Here is a 12,791-nt window from a genome sequence, read left to right as displayed (position 1 = left end):
CTCCTCAACATAACGGAGTATCCGAGAGGAGGAATCGAACACTGTTGGACATGGTTCGATCAATGATGGCACGAAGCTCACTACCACCATCATTTTGGGGATATACACTACTTACAGCAGCTCGTATTTTGAATATAGCCCCGACCAAAAAGGTGGATCGAACACCCTATGAAGTGTGGCATGGAAAGGTTCCATCCCTTTCATATTTAAGGGTATGGGGATGCAAAGTTTATGTTAAACGTGACACCCCAAATAAGCTTGAGGCTCGATCCATCAAGTGTATCTTCATAGGATACTCAAAGGATGATATAGGATATATATTCTATGATCCTAGTGAACAAAGAGTGTTTGTTTCACGCAAAGGATACTTTCTTAGAAACTAAGTTCCTTATGGAAGGACCTAGTGAAAAGAGAGTGGAACTTGAAGAGGTTCAAGAATCACTGGATGATACACAGTTGGTCGATACTAGCTTTCAACACGAGGATGTTGAAGGTGATCAAATGGTTGATCATACACACGTTGCTCGCAGATCTAGTAGGGTTAGTCAACCTCCCGAGAGATATGGATTTCTCGTGGATGGTTGCTACTTGGTCGATTCGGATGAACCGATCTCCTACAAAGATGCTATGTCACAACCTGATTGTGAAAAATGGCTTGAAGCCATGAGCGCCGAGATGCAATCCATGCACGATAACCAAGTTTGGGAATTGGTTGATCGTCCACTTAACTCCAAACTGGTTGGATGTAAGTGGGTCTTCAAGAAGAAGACCGATATGCATGGAAATCTAGATACTTACAAAGCACGACTTGTAGCAAAAGGTTTCACACAAACTCAAGGGATTGATTATGATGAAACCTTCTCGCGGTCGCGATGCTTAAGTCGATCAGGATATTATTTGCCATTGCAGCTCATTTTGATTATGAGATATGGCAGATGGATGTCAAGACCGCTTTTCTTAATGGATATCTTGAGGAAGATGTCCATATGGTTCAGCCTGAAGGTTTTGTCGATCCATCTAATCCTGACAAAGTATGTAAGTTAAGGAAATCAATCTACGGGTTGAAACAAGCATCACGGATGTGGAATCATCGTTTTAATGAAGAAATCAAAGCGTTTGGTTTCGTCCAAAACGGTGATGAGGCGTTGTGTGTATAAATGGGCTAGTTGGGAGTATAGTCATGTTCCTTATTTTGTATGTCGATGATATACTTTATTTGGAAATGATATACCAAGTATGGAAAGCGTTAAAGCGTGGTTAAGTAGTCGTTTCTCAATTAAGGATCTTGGAGAAGCGACATATATCTTGGGAATAAAGGTCTATAGGGATAGACAAAGGAAATTGATCGGACTCAATCAAAGTGCATACATTGATAAAATCCTGAAAAGGTCAGGATGGAAAACTCTAAGAAAGGTTTGGTACCTATTCCTAGAGGAACCGTGTTAAGCTCATCCCAAAGTCCTAGCTCTAAGGAAGAGCAGGATAGGATGAAGCATGTTCCTTATGCTTTGGCAATAGGATCTATTATGTATGCAATGATGTGCACTAGACCGGACGTCTCGTATGCTTTAAGCATAACGAGTAGATACCAGCACAACCCAGGTGACAGTCATTGGATGGCTGTCAAGAATATATTAAAATACCTTAGAAGGACTTAGGATATGTTTTTAATATATGGGTCTGGTGAGGAGGAACTCGTCGTAAAGGGTTACGTGGATGCGAGTTTCCAAAATGATCGAGATGATTCTCGGTCACAGTCGGGATATGTCTTCATTTTGAATGGAGGCGCTGTCTCTTGGAAGAGTTCGAAGCAGGATGTTGTCGCGTTATCCACTACAGAATCTGAGTACATCGCCGCTTCAATTGCAGCCCAAGAGGCTGCATGGATGAAAAAGTTCATCATGGATCTAGGGATTATCTCTACCATTCAGGAGCCCCTAGAGATATTCTGTGACAATGAGGGTGCTATTGCACAGATCAAGGAGCCTCGTGCTCATCAGAAAACGAGGCACATTGAGCGCAGATTCAACTACATAAGGGATGAAGTTGAAAAGGGAAAGATATGTATTCATAAAGTTCATACCGATCAAAATATTGCGGACCCACTCACGAAGCTCCTCGATAGGCCAAAGCATGAGGGTCATGTTTGTGCATTAGGACTTCGGTATTCTAGTGAGTGGATTTAATCTGTGTTTAGTGTTTGTATAAGAACGAATGTAATGGGTATCTCATGAAAATTAATTATGTTTTAATTATTCAATGAGTTATGTTCTATATTTGCATGTTTAATCCATGAATGACTTATGTTGTTCTAAACGTCCGTAGTCGATCATATTTGTGGGAACAAGTATGAAGGTAAGACTATTATGAACCCGGATTGGTTGATATTCATGTGATGAATATAGGGCATAGGTTTGCCACCAAAGTTCATAGATATTTGTGGGATACAAATATTGGACTGACCCGCTCTCAAGGATCACAGCATGGAGTTAGTGTAACTGATCATAAGTAATCCTTGAGTAAAGGCGAGTATCATTGTGTCCTTTGACCTAAGATGCATATTGGATCTGGTCTTTCATCAAGTCTGATAACTTGACTCTCTTCTTTGTTATTTCGGTAACACGATAACGTGTAAGAAAGAGCTCAGATATCATACGAGATGTCAACAAGGGTGTATGCAGTCAAGATGGGATTTGTTCCTCTTATGTGTTGAGAGTTTAGATGTCTAAGGCCTGTTAAGTTAAATCATTGAGAGAATGATCACTCTGTGTCTCTTCGATTTGACAGGACATCTAGTAACAAAGGGATGTAGTGATAAGACTTACCTATATCATATCAAGTATGGACTTGAAGGGGATGATGTTATTGAATGGCACTTAGTCAAACACACTACGGATGGTGACCTGTTGTTAGGCGGTATTCACCATTAGCATTAACTTCCTATGAGTCACGTGCAAGTGGGAGATTGTTGGAATACCGTATGCCCGAGACACATAATTAGGTTAATGTGGCTAGCCGTGTTTGATCCAAGTCGGGTCATACCCAATAACGAGTTAGACACACACCAATTATGTATTTGTTGAGATATGATCTATAAAACAAATACAGAACACAACACATTCAGAAATCGGGTTTCTGAATAATTACTTGAAAGTGTTAAATAAATTAATTGGTTAATTTATTTATTCAAATAATTATTATTGGAATGATTATTTAAACATGTGTTCTTTTATAAAATGGTTTATAAAAGATGGGCTGTTTATATACTTTATAAGGTATAAAATATATATTATTTAGACATGTATGCCTTACACCCCATACACTTGGTCAAAGTTGGTAAGGACTTGATGGAGGTTGAGTAACTTTTACTTGATCAAAAACCTAACTTAAGATATGAATGAGATATGATCTCATTTATATAAAGATCAACATAACCACAACTCTCTCTTTCCCTCTAGCTTTTGGTTCGGCCGAAGTCAAGAAACAAAAGAGGTTCGAGTCTCGGTTTCTCGTGTTCAAGCTTCCTAACATAGCTCGGTGTGTGTTGGAGGCTCGGGGTATCTTCCGTTTGAGGATTTTCCCTTTGAAAGTCTAGCATCAAAATCATCATCTTCTTCAACCATCAACTACATCTCTTAAGGAGTTAAGAATGTAAGTTTTACAAGCTTTGATAGTTTAGTTTTTCCGTATTATTTGATCCTTAGTCTCGGGTTTCTAATCTTAAGATTAATGGTAATCTTGAAACAAGAATAAAGGGTTATTCATAGATTAACACACATATGAACTTGTAATATATATATGGATATATGTACATAAAGTTTATAGATAATCACGCTTCCGCCTTTTAATGACTAGTTAAATGATTAACTAAGTCTAAAATATCCATAGAAACCCAACAGATGGTTCCATTAAGGAGAGAGCCAATTGACATGAGCTGAACTCAGGTGGGTCAATTGAACGAGTATTAGCATATAAGTCTTGTATAGACCGTACCTTAGAGGTTTTTGCTGCCGACTCACTATCACTTTCTTCATGCTGAGACACGTTCGAACCCTCCTCTTCCTGATTTGGTTCATCATGATCAGTTGTATTTACCTGATTTTGAGGATCGGTAACACCTTCATTAACACTTGCTTCTGGTGCATCAATATACACAAGATCAGTTGGCAAACTGAACTTATCATCCACATTTGTACTCCATCTAGCTTGTTCATCAAATATTACATCACGGCTAGTAACAACTCTTTGTTTACTTGGATCATACAACCTGTAAGCCTTAGAAGCAGGTGAGTAACCAATAAAAATGCACTTACATGATTTTTTATCCAACTTCTTCCTATGTTGCTTGGGTGTTAGAGCATATGCAACACTTCCAAATACTTTGAGATGGTGGACCGATGGTTTTTGTTTGTACCAGACTTGACAGGGTGTTACCCCTATAATAGCTTTTGTTGGGTACATGTTCAATAGATACACGGTTGTGGCCACTTCTTCACCCCAAAAACATTTGCTCAACTGTTTCTCTTCTACCATACTCATTGATGTTTCCAATATCATTCTATTTTTGCGTTCCGATACTCCGTTCTGCTCTGGAGTGTATGGTGCTGTTAATGGCCTTCTTATGCCGTGTGACTTATAAAAATCATTAAAATTCTCGTGAACAAAACTCTCCACCATTGTCACTTCTTAGTGGCATAACCTCCATACCAGTTTCCTTCTCAAATTTAGCCTTCCAAATTCTGAACATATCAGACACTTCTGACTTCGTGTGTAGAAAATACACCCAAGTCATTCTTCTAAAGTCATCAGTAAACATTAAACATTAGGAAGTACAGATTACCTCCAAGTGAGTTGATTGGCATGGGACCACAAACATCAGTGTGAACCAATTCAAGTACTTTGGAGGATCTCCATGCTTGTGTAGTGAATGGTTTGCGAGTGGCTTTCCCTAGAGCACATTCTTGACAAACAGACCAGTTCTTTATCTTTGGCAAACTGATAGCAAGTTCCTTGTCACTTAGTGTTTTCAACCCTTGCTCGTAGAGATGCCCATAGCGAAGGTGCCAAAGCAAGGACTGACTATCAACCATAGCCAAAGTCGTGGCCTTGGTTTTGGTTATGTTTAGTGGAAAAGTGTTGTTACCTGACATGGGGACCTTACAAGTAACTTCACCAGTCTTTTTATGTGTTATCGCGCATGCATCATCATCAAACAAGAGCGAGTATCCAGACCTCATGAGCTGCCCCACACTTAGCAGGTTGTATCCCAACTCAGGAGAGAATTGGACATTGCTTAGAACTTTGTACTTTCCTTCTGTTACTTCAAGCTTCACCGTTCCTTTCCCTTCAACATGTATTGCCTTACCATTACCCATCTTCACACTTAACTTGGTATGGTCTAGGGATTTAAACAAGGTTTGTTGCCCTACCATGTGATTAGAGCAATCATTGTCAATGAACCAAACTTCAATATCACTTTTGGTTCCCCTACAGCAGTTTTCAATTACACATCTTCAGTTGTCATTGCCATGTGAGCGAACAACTCTCCTTCTTCTTCATCATTGTCTTCAACAGATGCGTGGCCTTGTGGTTCACTCCAGCAGTTCGCCTGGACATGACCATATCTATAACAATTATAACATTGTACTTGAGACTTAGCACGACCAAGCCCTCGCCCTCTTCCACGACCACGACTTCGATTAGCTGGACTTCCTCTACCACGATAAGAAGGACCACCATTGTCTTTATCATTATACCCACTCCTAGACGTGCACAAATCGGGTTCAACTGGAAAACCCGAACCGGTTCGGAACCGGTTTTTTCACACCGGGTTGTAAAATGGCACCGGTTCCAATCAAGAACCGGTTCGGTTCCCGACCCGAACCAATGCCCAGATATGCTAACTTTTAGGAACCGGGTAGGGTATGAACCGGAACCGGTTTTTACGTAAAAACCGGTTCCACCGGTTTTTTTTGAAATTTAAATATTATAGCCGTTAGGAACCGGTTCCAACGGCTATATAGCCGTTTTTGAACGTTGGAACCGGTTTTTTAACTATAAATAGGTTATTTTTTTACTCTAAATAGCAAGGTTTGTTTGTGTACTTGTTAAACCACTCCCAAAACTATAAAACACACTCCAAACCACAATTAACCTTAAACTGACAACAAATGGCAACTAATGATGACGTTGTTATGGTGATGGAAACAACAAGATGCCCCGATGTTTCGGTTCATTACGATTTTTGTTTCATGACCGACTCACATGAGTTGGCACGTTGCAAATATTGCTCGAAGTTTCTTAAAGCAGGGTCCAACTCGACATTACGAAAACATACGAATAAGTATTGTCGAGAGAAAAGAAGTTTGGATGCTAAAAAAACGGAAGTGGGAGAGTCGTCCGGCTCTACAACCCAAAAATAAGTATTCCCGGATTAAAACGACGGACTTTGTTATTTATGTTTTAGTTGTTATGTTTAGTATCGTTTATGTTAGAATAATGTTTGTAATAGTTATTTTTTAAATAAATAAAATGTTCGTCGTTATTAAATAAGTAACAAAAATTAATCATGAGTAACAAAAGTAATTATAATAAAACAAATCAAAACTAAATATTAGTTGAACAAGTTACAAAAAATTTTACTAAAACAAATAATTACAACTCTTCTTCGTCTTCATTCTCGTCTTCACCCTCGTCTTCGTTATCGGAAGAAACCCCGTCCTCCGCCTCCTCATCATGAATATGACGCTCTATTGGTATTTCGTCTTCAAAGTTCGCCTTGTGTTGTACAAGATCCACCGCATCTAAATGGTCCTTTAGGCAAATGCAAACCTCTAGAGACTCGGGAGTTAATTTTGTTCTTCGCATAGATAACACCCTCCCACTAAGAGAAAAAACCGATTCGGAAGCAACCGTTGAGGCTTGTACGGCAAGCAAATCACGAGCCATGGCGGATAGAATGGGAAATTCGTTTTGTTTACCTTTCCACCAAGCCAACAAATCAATATTGCGAATTTCGTCGACCGTTGCGCCCTCAACATAGTTTGCTCCACTATATCGACCAAGTTCGCTAGTTGGTGTGTTTCCTCTTTGCCTCTTAGATGCCGATTCACGAATCCCATTCATCAAGTTTATAAGTGGGTCATTGCACGGCCTACTAGTTGTTGTTTTTTTCACAAAAGACGATCTCGTGCTTGGACCATACATTTGAAAATAATGGTCATAAAGGTCTTGAAGGTTTTTGTTGAACTTTTCCTTCACTTCCGTCGACAACTTCGGGTCGATCTCGTGCATACCTAAGTTGTCGAATATTTCCTCAATCGTTGTTTCAACCCCATTAACATTCCAATAGGGGTTTAATGCGGCGGCACAAGTAAAGACCGGCGGTATGTTTTCAAAATATTTTATGAACTTTTCTTTCATCACCGCAACAATATTTTCGAAGAGTTTGTTCTTCTCCGCAAAGCTTTTAAAAACACAAGACATATAGTACAATTCTTGCAAAACCCAACAACTAGTAGGGTAATAGACTCCAGATAATTTTGTTGTTGACTTTTTGAACACGTCAAGATACTCCAACAAATAACCGACTTGGACCCAAACACTTGCCGGAAACATATCGGCCTCGCGTTCTTCAACAAGATTGTTATGAAAAGCTTGTAAAGTTTGGCGTTGGGCAAAAGCACACTTTAACATATGACAAGTTGAGTTCCAACGGGTTGGAACGTCCCAATTCAGCCCCAAATACTTTCTTTCAACCGACTTGCAATAGTTCTTATATTCAAGATGTCTTCTTTTACCACTTTTGAAGACATCTTGTAACATAAGTCTAAAGTATTTTAAATCATCACAAATGTTTTCATTGTCAAGACCTATTTGAACAACCAAGTTGATGATATGTCCAACACATCGAACATGAAAAAAATCCCCAAAACAAGGTGGTGAATATTTAATGATAAATTTTTCAGCCGCCTTAGTATTGTTTGAAGCGTTGTCAAACGAAATCGAAAATATTTTATTTCTCAAGTTGTAAGTCGTTATAACTTCATCAAGTAATTCAAACAATTTTTCGGCAGTATGTGGGAACGGGAAGTTTTCAAAAGCGATGGTGCGTTTCATCAATTGCCATGTCACCGGATCAACCCAATGAGCGGTGACACATATGTATGATTCGGGCAACCCGTGTGGTGCCGACCAAACATCGGTATTTAAACTAACCATGGCTTCTAAAGAATGAAAAGACTCGATTAACTCTTTTTTAGCACACTCCCACAACCTGATACAATGACGTCTTAAGGTAGTACGACTTACATGTGTGTATCTCGGTTGTAGAGTTTCGCGAATCAACGACGTCAACTCCGGGTCATCAAAGTGGTTAAACGGCAAACCTCGTTGAATAACGAACTTTGCCATTCTATCTTGAACTTGAGTCGTGTTGTAACGAAATAGTGTACCATCTTTACCCAAGTCAATTTGATCGGTCGCGCCAATCCCTTTCAACGCCTTGCAATATGGCTTCTCGATGTGCTTTCTCAAAGTAGAGTTGGAATCGTGCTTTAATATTGAACAACATAGTTTGCAACGAGCCTTTTGATAACCTTCGTCATCCACAATCAAATCCCAATTCTTCCATATGTCTTGGTTGCGGTTATGGTTAACTACCGTAACAACCCTTGGGTCCTCCGTAACAGGAACGGGGGCAACAAAAACACTCTTCTTAGCCTTCTTGTTAGTTTTTTTATGGGTGCCAAAATAATATTTAGTTGGATGGTCGGGTAAAGGAACGGGTTTGCTAAAGGAGTAGTATTTTAGTTTTTTTTTGAGTTTGGTGGTGAAACAAGTGGTGGAAAACAAGTTATATATAGGTTTGGGCATCAAAAACCGGTTCCAAAGGCTATATTACCGTTGGAACTGGTTCCAACGGATCTATTGTCTCAAAAACCGGTTCCAACGGCTATATTACCGTTAGAACCGGTTCCAACGGCTAGTTTGACTTTTGTTTGACTCTTCAAAAAAAACCCGTCGGAACCGGTTTTTCCGGGTACGAACCGAACCGGTTCCAATTAAGAACCGGGTTGGAACTGATACTGACTTACAAATAGGAGAACCGGGTACGATTTTCGGGTACAAAAATACCCAAACCGGGTATTGTACCAACCGGGTTGGAACTGGAACCGGTTCCGGTTCGGTTCCACCAGTTAGGTTCCGGAACCGGTTTTTTTGTGCACGTCTACCCACTCCCAACAGTATCCCACAAATCATGTGAGATGAGTAGGGTCTTCATCCTTATGCTCCAGAACTCATAACCCTCACCCTTAAAGATGGGAAGAGGAGTTCAAGGAACAATAACAATTCTACTAAAGATGGATGACCAGCTTCAGAACTCATAACCCTCACCCTTAAAGATGGATGACCAGCTTCCCAGCCATAAGATCGACCACACACAAACAATAACAATTCTACTAGCAAGAGTCTTCAAATCGGATTAGAGGGTGTGGCTTTGATACCACTTTGTTGGATCAGATCACAAGATTAAGGTTTAGTAGGGTTTAAAGGGTTTTGGATATTAGGGTTTGAGAAGAGATAGAAAAAATAGAACAGATCGATAATAGAGAATGAATGCAATACTTATTCAATAACTGATGGGGCTTTATATAGCCATACATCTAACGTAAACAACCAGAAAAATCGAAAAATCTGAAAAACTTAAAACAGAAAATTAACTAAACAAATTAAACAAACTTGAACGGTACTTTGCTAAAGACTTGGTCATCCAAAGACTAAGCCTTCTTTATTAGAAACATGTGCACATGAAGTTTGAATTATCCCACTAACAGTGGCCGGTTAGCCGAGCCCGTTTGTCTAAGGGATGGCGGGTTGGTGAAGTTAAGCCAAGCCCAACTTGGTGTGGCTTTGAGGATTAGGCAGAGGCCTCCTAATGTGGCTTAGTGAATTGGACCAAGTTTAATCTAATGAGGTTTTATGAATTTGGCCGAGCTTATCGGGTTAAGCAAGAAGCTTATGCTCAAGCCTACTTTATATTCACCCGAGTTATGGGTCAAATCTAATTTGGATATGACCTGTACGTCTTATATGTAGTTGGTTAAATAGATTTTATATGTTTTCGGTCATCACTCTCTCGAGACGTATAATTTTTATTAAAAATAAGAAAAAAATCTGACGTTATTTTCAGGGTTGTCACATGATACCTCCTCTTGCGTGAGTTTAAGATTGTAATGCCCGGACCAGACCATTAAACCTGAATGTCACGGAGCTATCCCTTTGACTCCGTGTGGCGCCCGAAGGCCAGCCAATCGGTCCGCTCATGATCAGGGCTTGCTGGTTTCGTCCTGCCTTGGACTAATCAGGAGAGCGGCAACAGCTCGCAACCAGCGATGCGTTCGTCGTGAAAGCACGACTAGGCATGTCGATGAAGTCCGGGACGAGCCAACAAACCCAAGCGTTACAACACAAATTAAGCATCTCGATCTTCAAATATTTGGTCTGTGACATGAAGCTCTAAAAAGGTGAAAAAGTTGCAATGGCAAGCAGTGAAATAGAACAGAAAGCCGAAATTAGAAATTAAAGAAAGCAATACATTAGGTGATGCAACTTGGTTGATCCCACTTCGGTTGAGTGGCGTGAGGCATGCCTCTTATCTTATCCTTCTTATTAACTGATTAGTAAGTATGATGGTGTGTTTTGTCAGTTGATTAGACAATAATCTGATGAGAGCCAATTTTGTGTGAAACATGCAGAATGTTGGTAGTTTGAGGAATTGAGGGACATAATAAGAAGTGAATTATAATAAATAGTACTTCCTCTGTTCCTTTGAAAGTGTCCACATTTCCATTTTAGTTTGTCCTATTATAAATGTCCACTTTCAAAATTTATTCGTTAATTTTCAAGTTTACCCTTAAACATACACAACTAACATTAATAAATAATATTTATGAACCCAATTTCAAAGGGCATTATTGTCATTTGGTAAACAAAAAAGGTAATCATTCTTTTTACCTAAAACTTTGTGTTTTTCAAACTATGAAACTTGGTAATTAACAAAAAAATTTTGGGTGTCCTGATAATAAAAGATGATAATATTTGCAAATGATTTTCGTTTATTTTGTGTTGATTTTTAGAATGAGGTGAATGATGATGTTCTTTCTAATTACTAGTTGTAATAGCGATTGTTTTATTTGTTTTAACGATTGTTCAAGATTGAGGCTGATCATGATAATTAGTTTGTTAAATTATGATTAGTTTATTGATGAAGATTACAATAATATATATAATACTTAGAAATTTATAGCATAAAGTATTCCCACCACCATTAATCTATTTTTTATTGAACTTGGCTGCAATTACAAGACACCTCTATGGGTTTATATATAAAATTATCACCTCCAAAAAGCTACAATTAAGAATCACGTAAACAAACCTCAATTATTGTTATACAAAGTCAATGAATTATAATACTAGCATGAAATGTTTCTTATCCCCAAGGGTATGTTGTTAAAGTGCCTATTTGATTGAACAAACTTCATGATTTTAACTACATACATAGTCATTTCATCAACAGTGACATTCTACAAGAAATGAGTCTAGTAACTCGAAAAGAAGACGATGCACGAATCAGAGGCCAAGCATGGGTTTACAAACAACTGCAAGCCAGTTTTAGCAGTGCTGCTTTAAGATGTGCTGTGCAACTCGACATTGCTGGCATAGTAAACAGTCATGATGGGCCCATTAGCTTGTCTCAGATCGCGGATGGGATCAACTCTCCATCAGTAGACGTGGCGTGGATAAACTCTCACGTCTCATGCGGTTCTTGGTCCACAACAAAGTTTTTGATGAGGTGCATCAGCCGGGTTGTGATGAGCCACTCTACTCTGTCAACAAGTGTTCTACATTTCTCTTGAAAGACTCGAGGAATACCCTTGCACCAATGGTAATGTAATGTTGTCCACAGACCCCCTAATGTTTTCACCTTATTATAACCTCAACCAATCCATTGAAGAGGGAGGTTCAGCAGCTCTCAAAACATATGGAATGGAGATATGGGATCTTTGTTCTCACAACCCACAGGCGAATAAGATCTTCAATGAAGCAATGGAGTGTTTAGCAAGGGTTGAAATCGATGCTATCTTGTCGATTTATGATTTTGGTAGTCTTAAAGGAACTTTGGTCGATGTTGGTGGTGGCGTTGGGGCAACACTAAATGAGATTGTAACGAAATATCCGCATCTTAAAGGTATTAATTTCGACTTGCCCCATTTATTTCATCTGCACCGTCATATGAAGGAATTAGCCATGTCGAAGGGGACATGTTTACATCCATACCCCATGCGGATTCATTCTTTATGAAGGTACTACTATTAAACAAAGATTATAATATATAGGAAACTAAAGACATAAAAATAGTAAAAGATAAATAATAAGGAAACCTAGTTATAATATACGGAGTAATAGCGAAACTAAACAACAGATCAACTTAATTAATATATTAAACTTGAATAATAATTGATCGATTTCATAAATTATTACAATATGTGTATATTATCTCTTTTTATGAAATATTAATCAACTAGTTTCATAAATACCAGGAACGTAATTACAAAGGATATCTAATAAGGGGAAGGTTCATGTGCATTTTAATCTTAACATGAGAACGTAGGAAATAATACCAATTTATAAAAATGAGAACGTAAGAAGCAATATCAACTACAATACCAATATACATAAACAATGATTTGTAATAACAAAGAAAAAAAACCTAAAAATCACAACAAAAT

The 12,791-nt window shown here is 38.7% G+C and overlaps 1 protein-coding gene across 1 annotated transcript; it reads left to right on the top strand.

Annotated features, from left to right (window-relative positions):
• Nucleotides 1-11,594: 11,594 nt before the first annotated feature.
• LOC143604110 (desmethylxanthohumol 6'-O-methyltransferase-like) lies at nucleotides 11,595-12,250 on the top strand (the record flags this gene model as incomplete). The annotated part of the gene is made up of 2 exons (XM_077080691.1): nucleotides 11,595-11,823; nucleotides 11,969-12,250. Coding segments are annotated over exons 1-2 (511 nt in total), but the record flags the coding sequence as incomplete, so codon positions are not given.
• Between the last annotated feature and the right edge of the window lie 541 nt (nucleotides 12,251-12,791).

This window comes from Bidens hawaiensis, unplaced genomic scaffold (genome assembly GCF_021521415.1).
Source record: "Bidens hawaiensis isolate Kalapana, Puna unplaced genomic scaffold, B.hawaiensis_p1.1 tig00063943_1, whole genome shotgun sequence".
In the NCBI taxonomy this organism is placed as follows: domain Eukaryota; kingdom Viridiplantae; phylum Streptophyta; class Magnoliopsida; order Asterales; family Asteraceae; genus Bidens; species Bidens hawaiensis.
The sequence above is the reverse complement of the archived record's forward strand: the minus strand, read 5'-3'. Positions and strand labels throughout refer to the sequence as shown.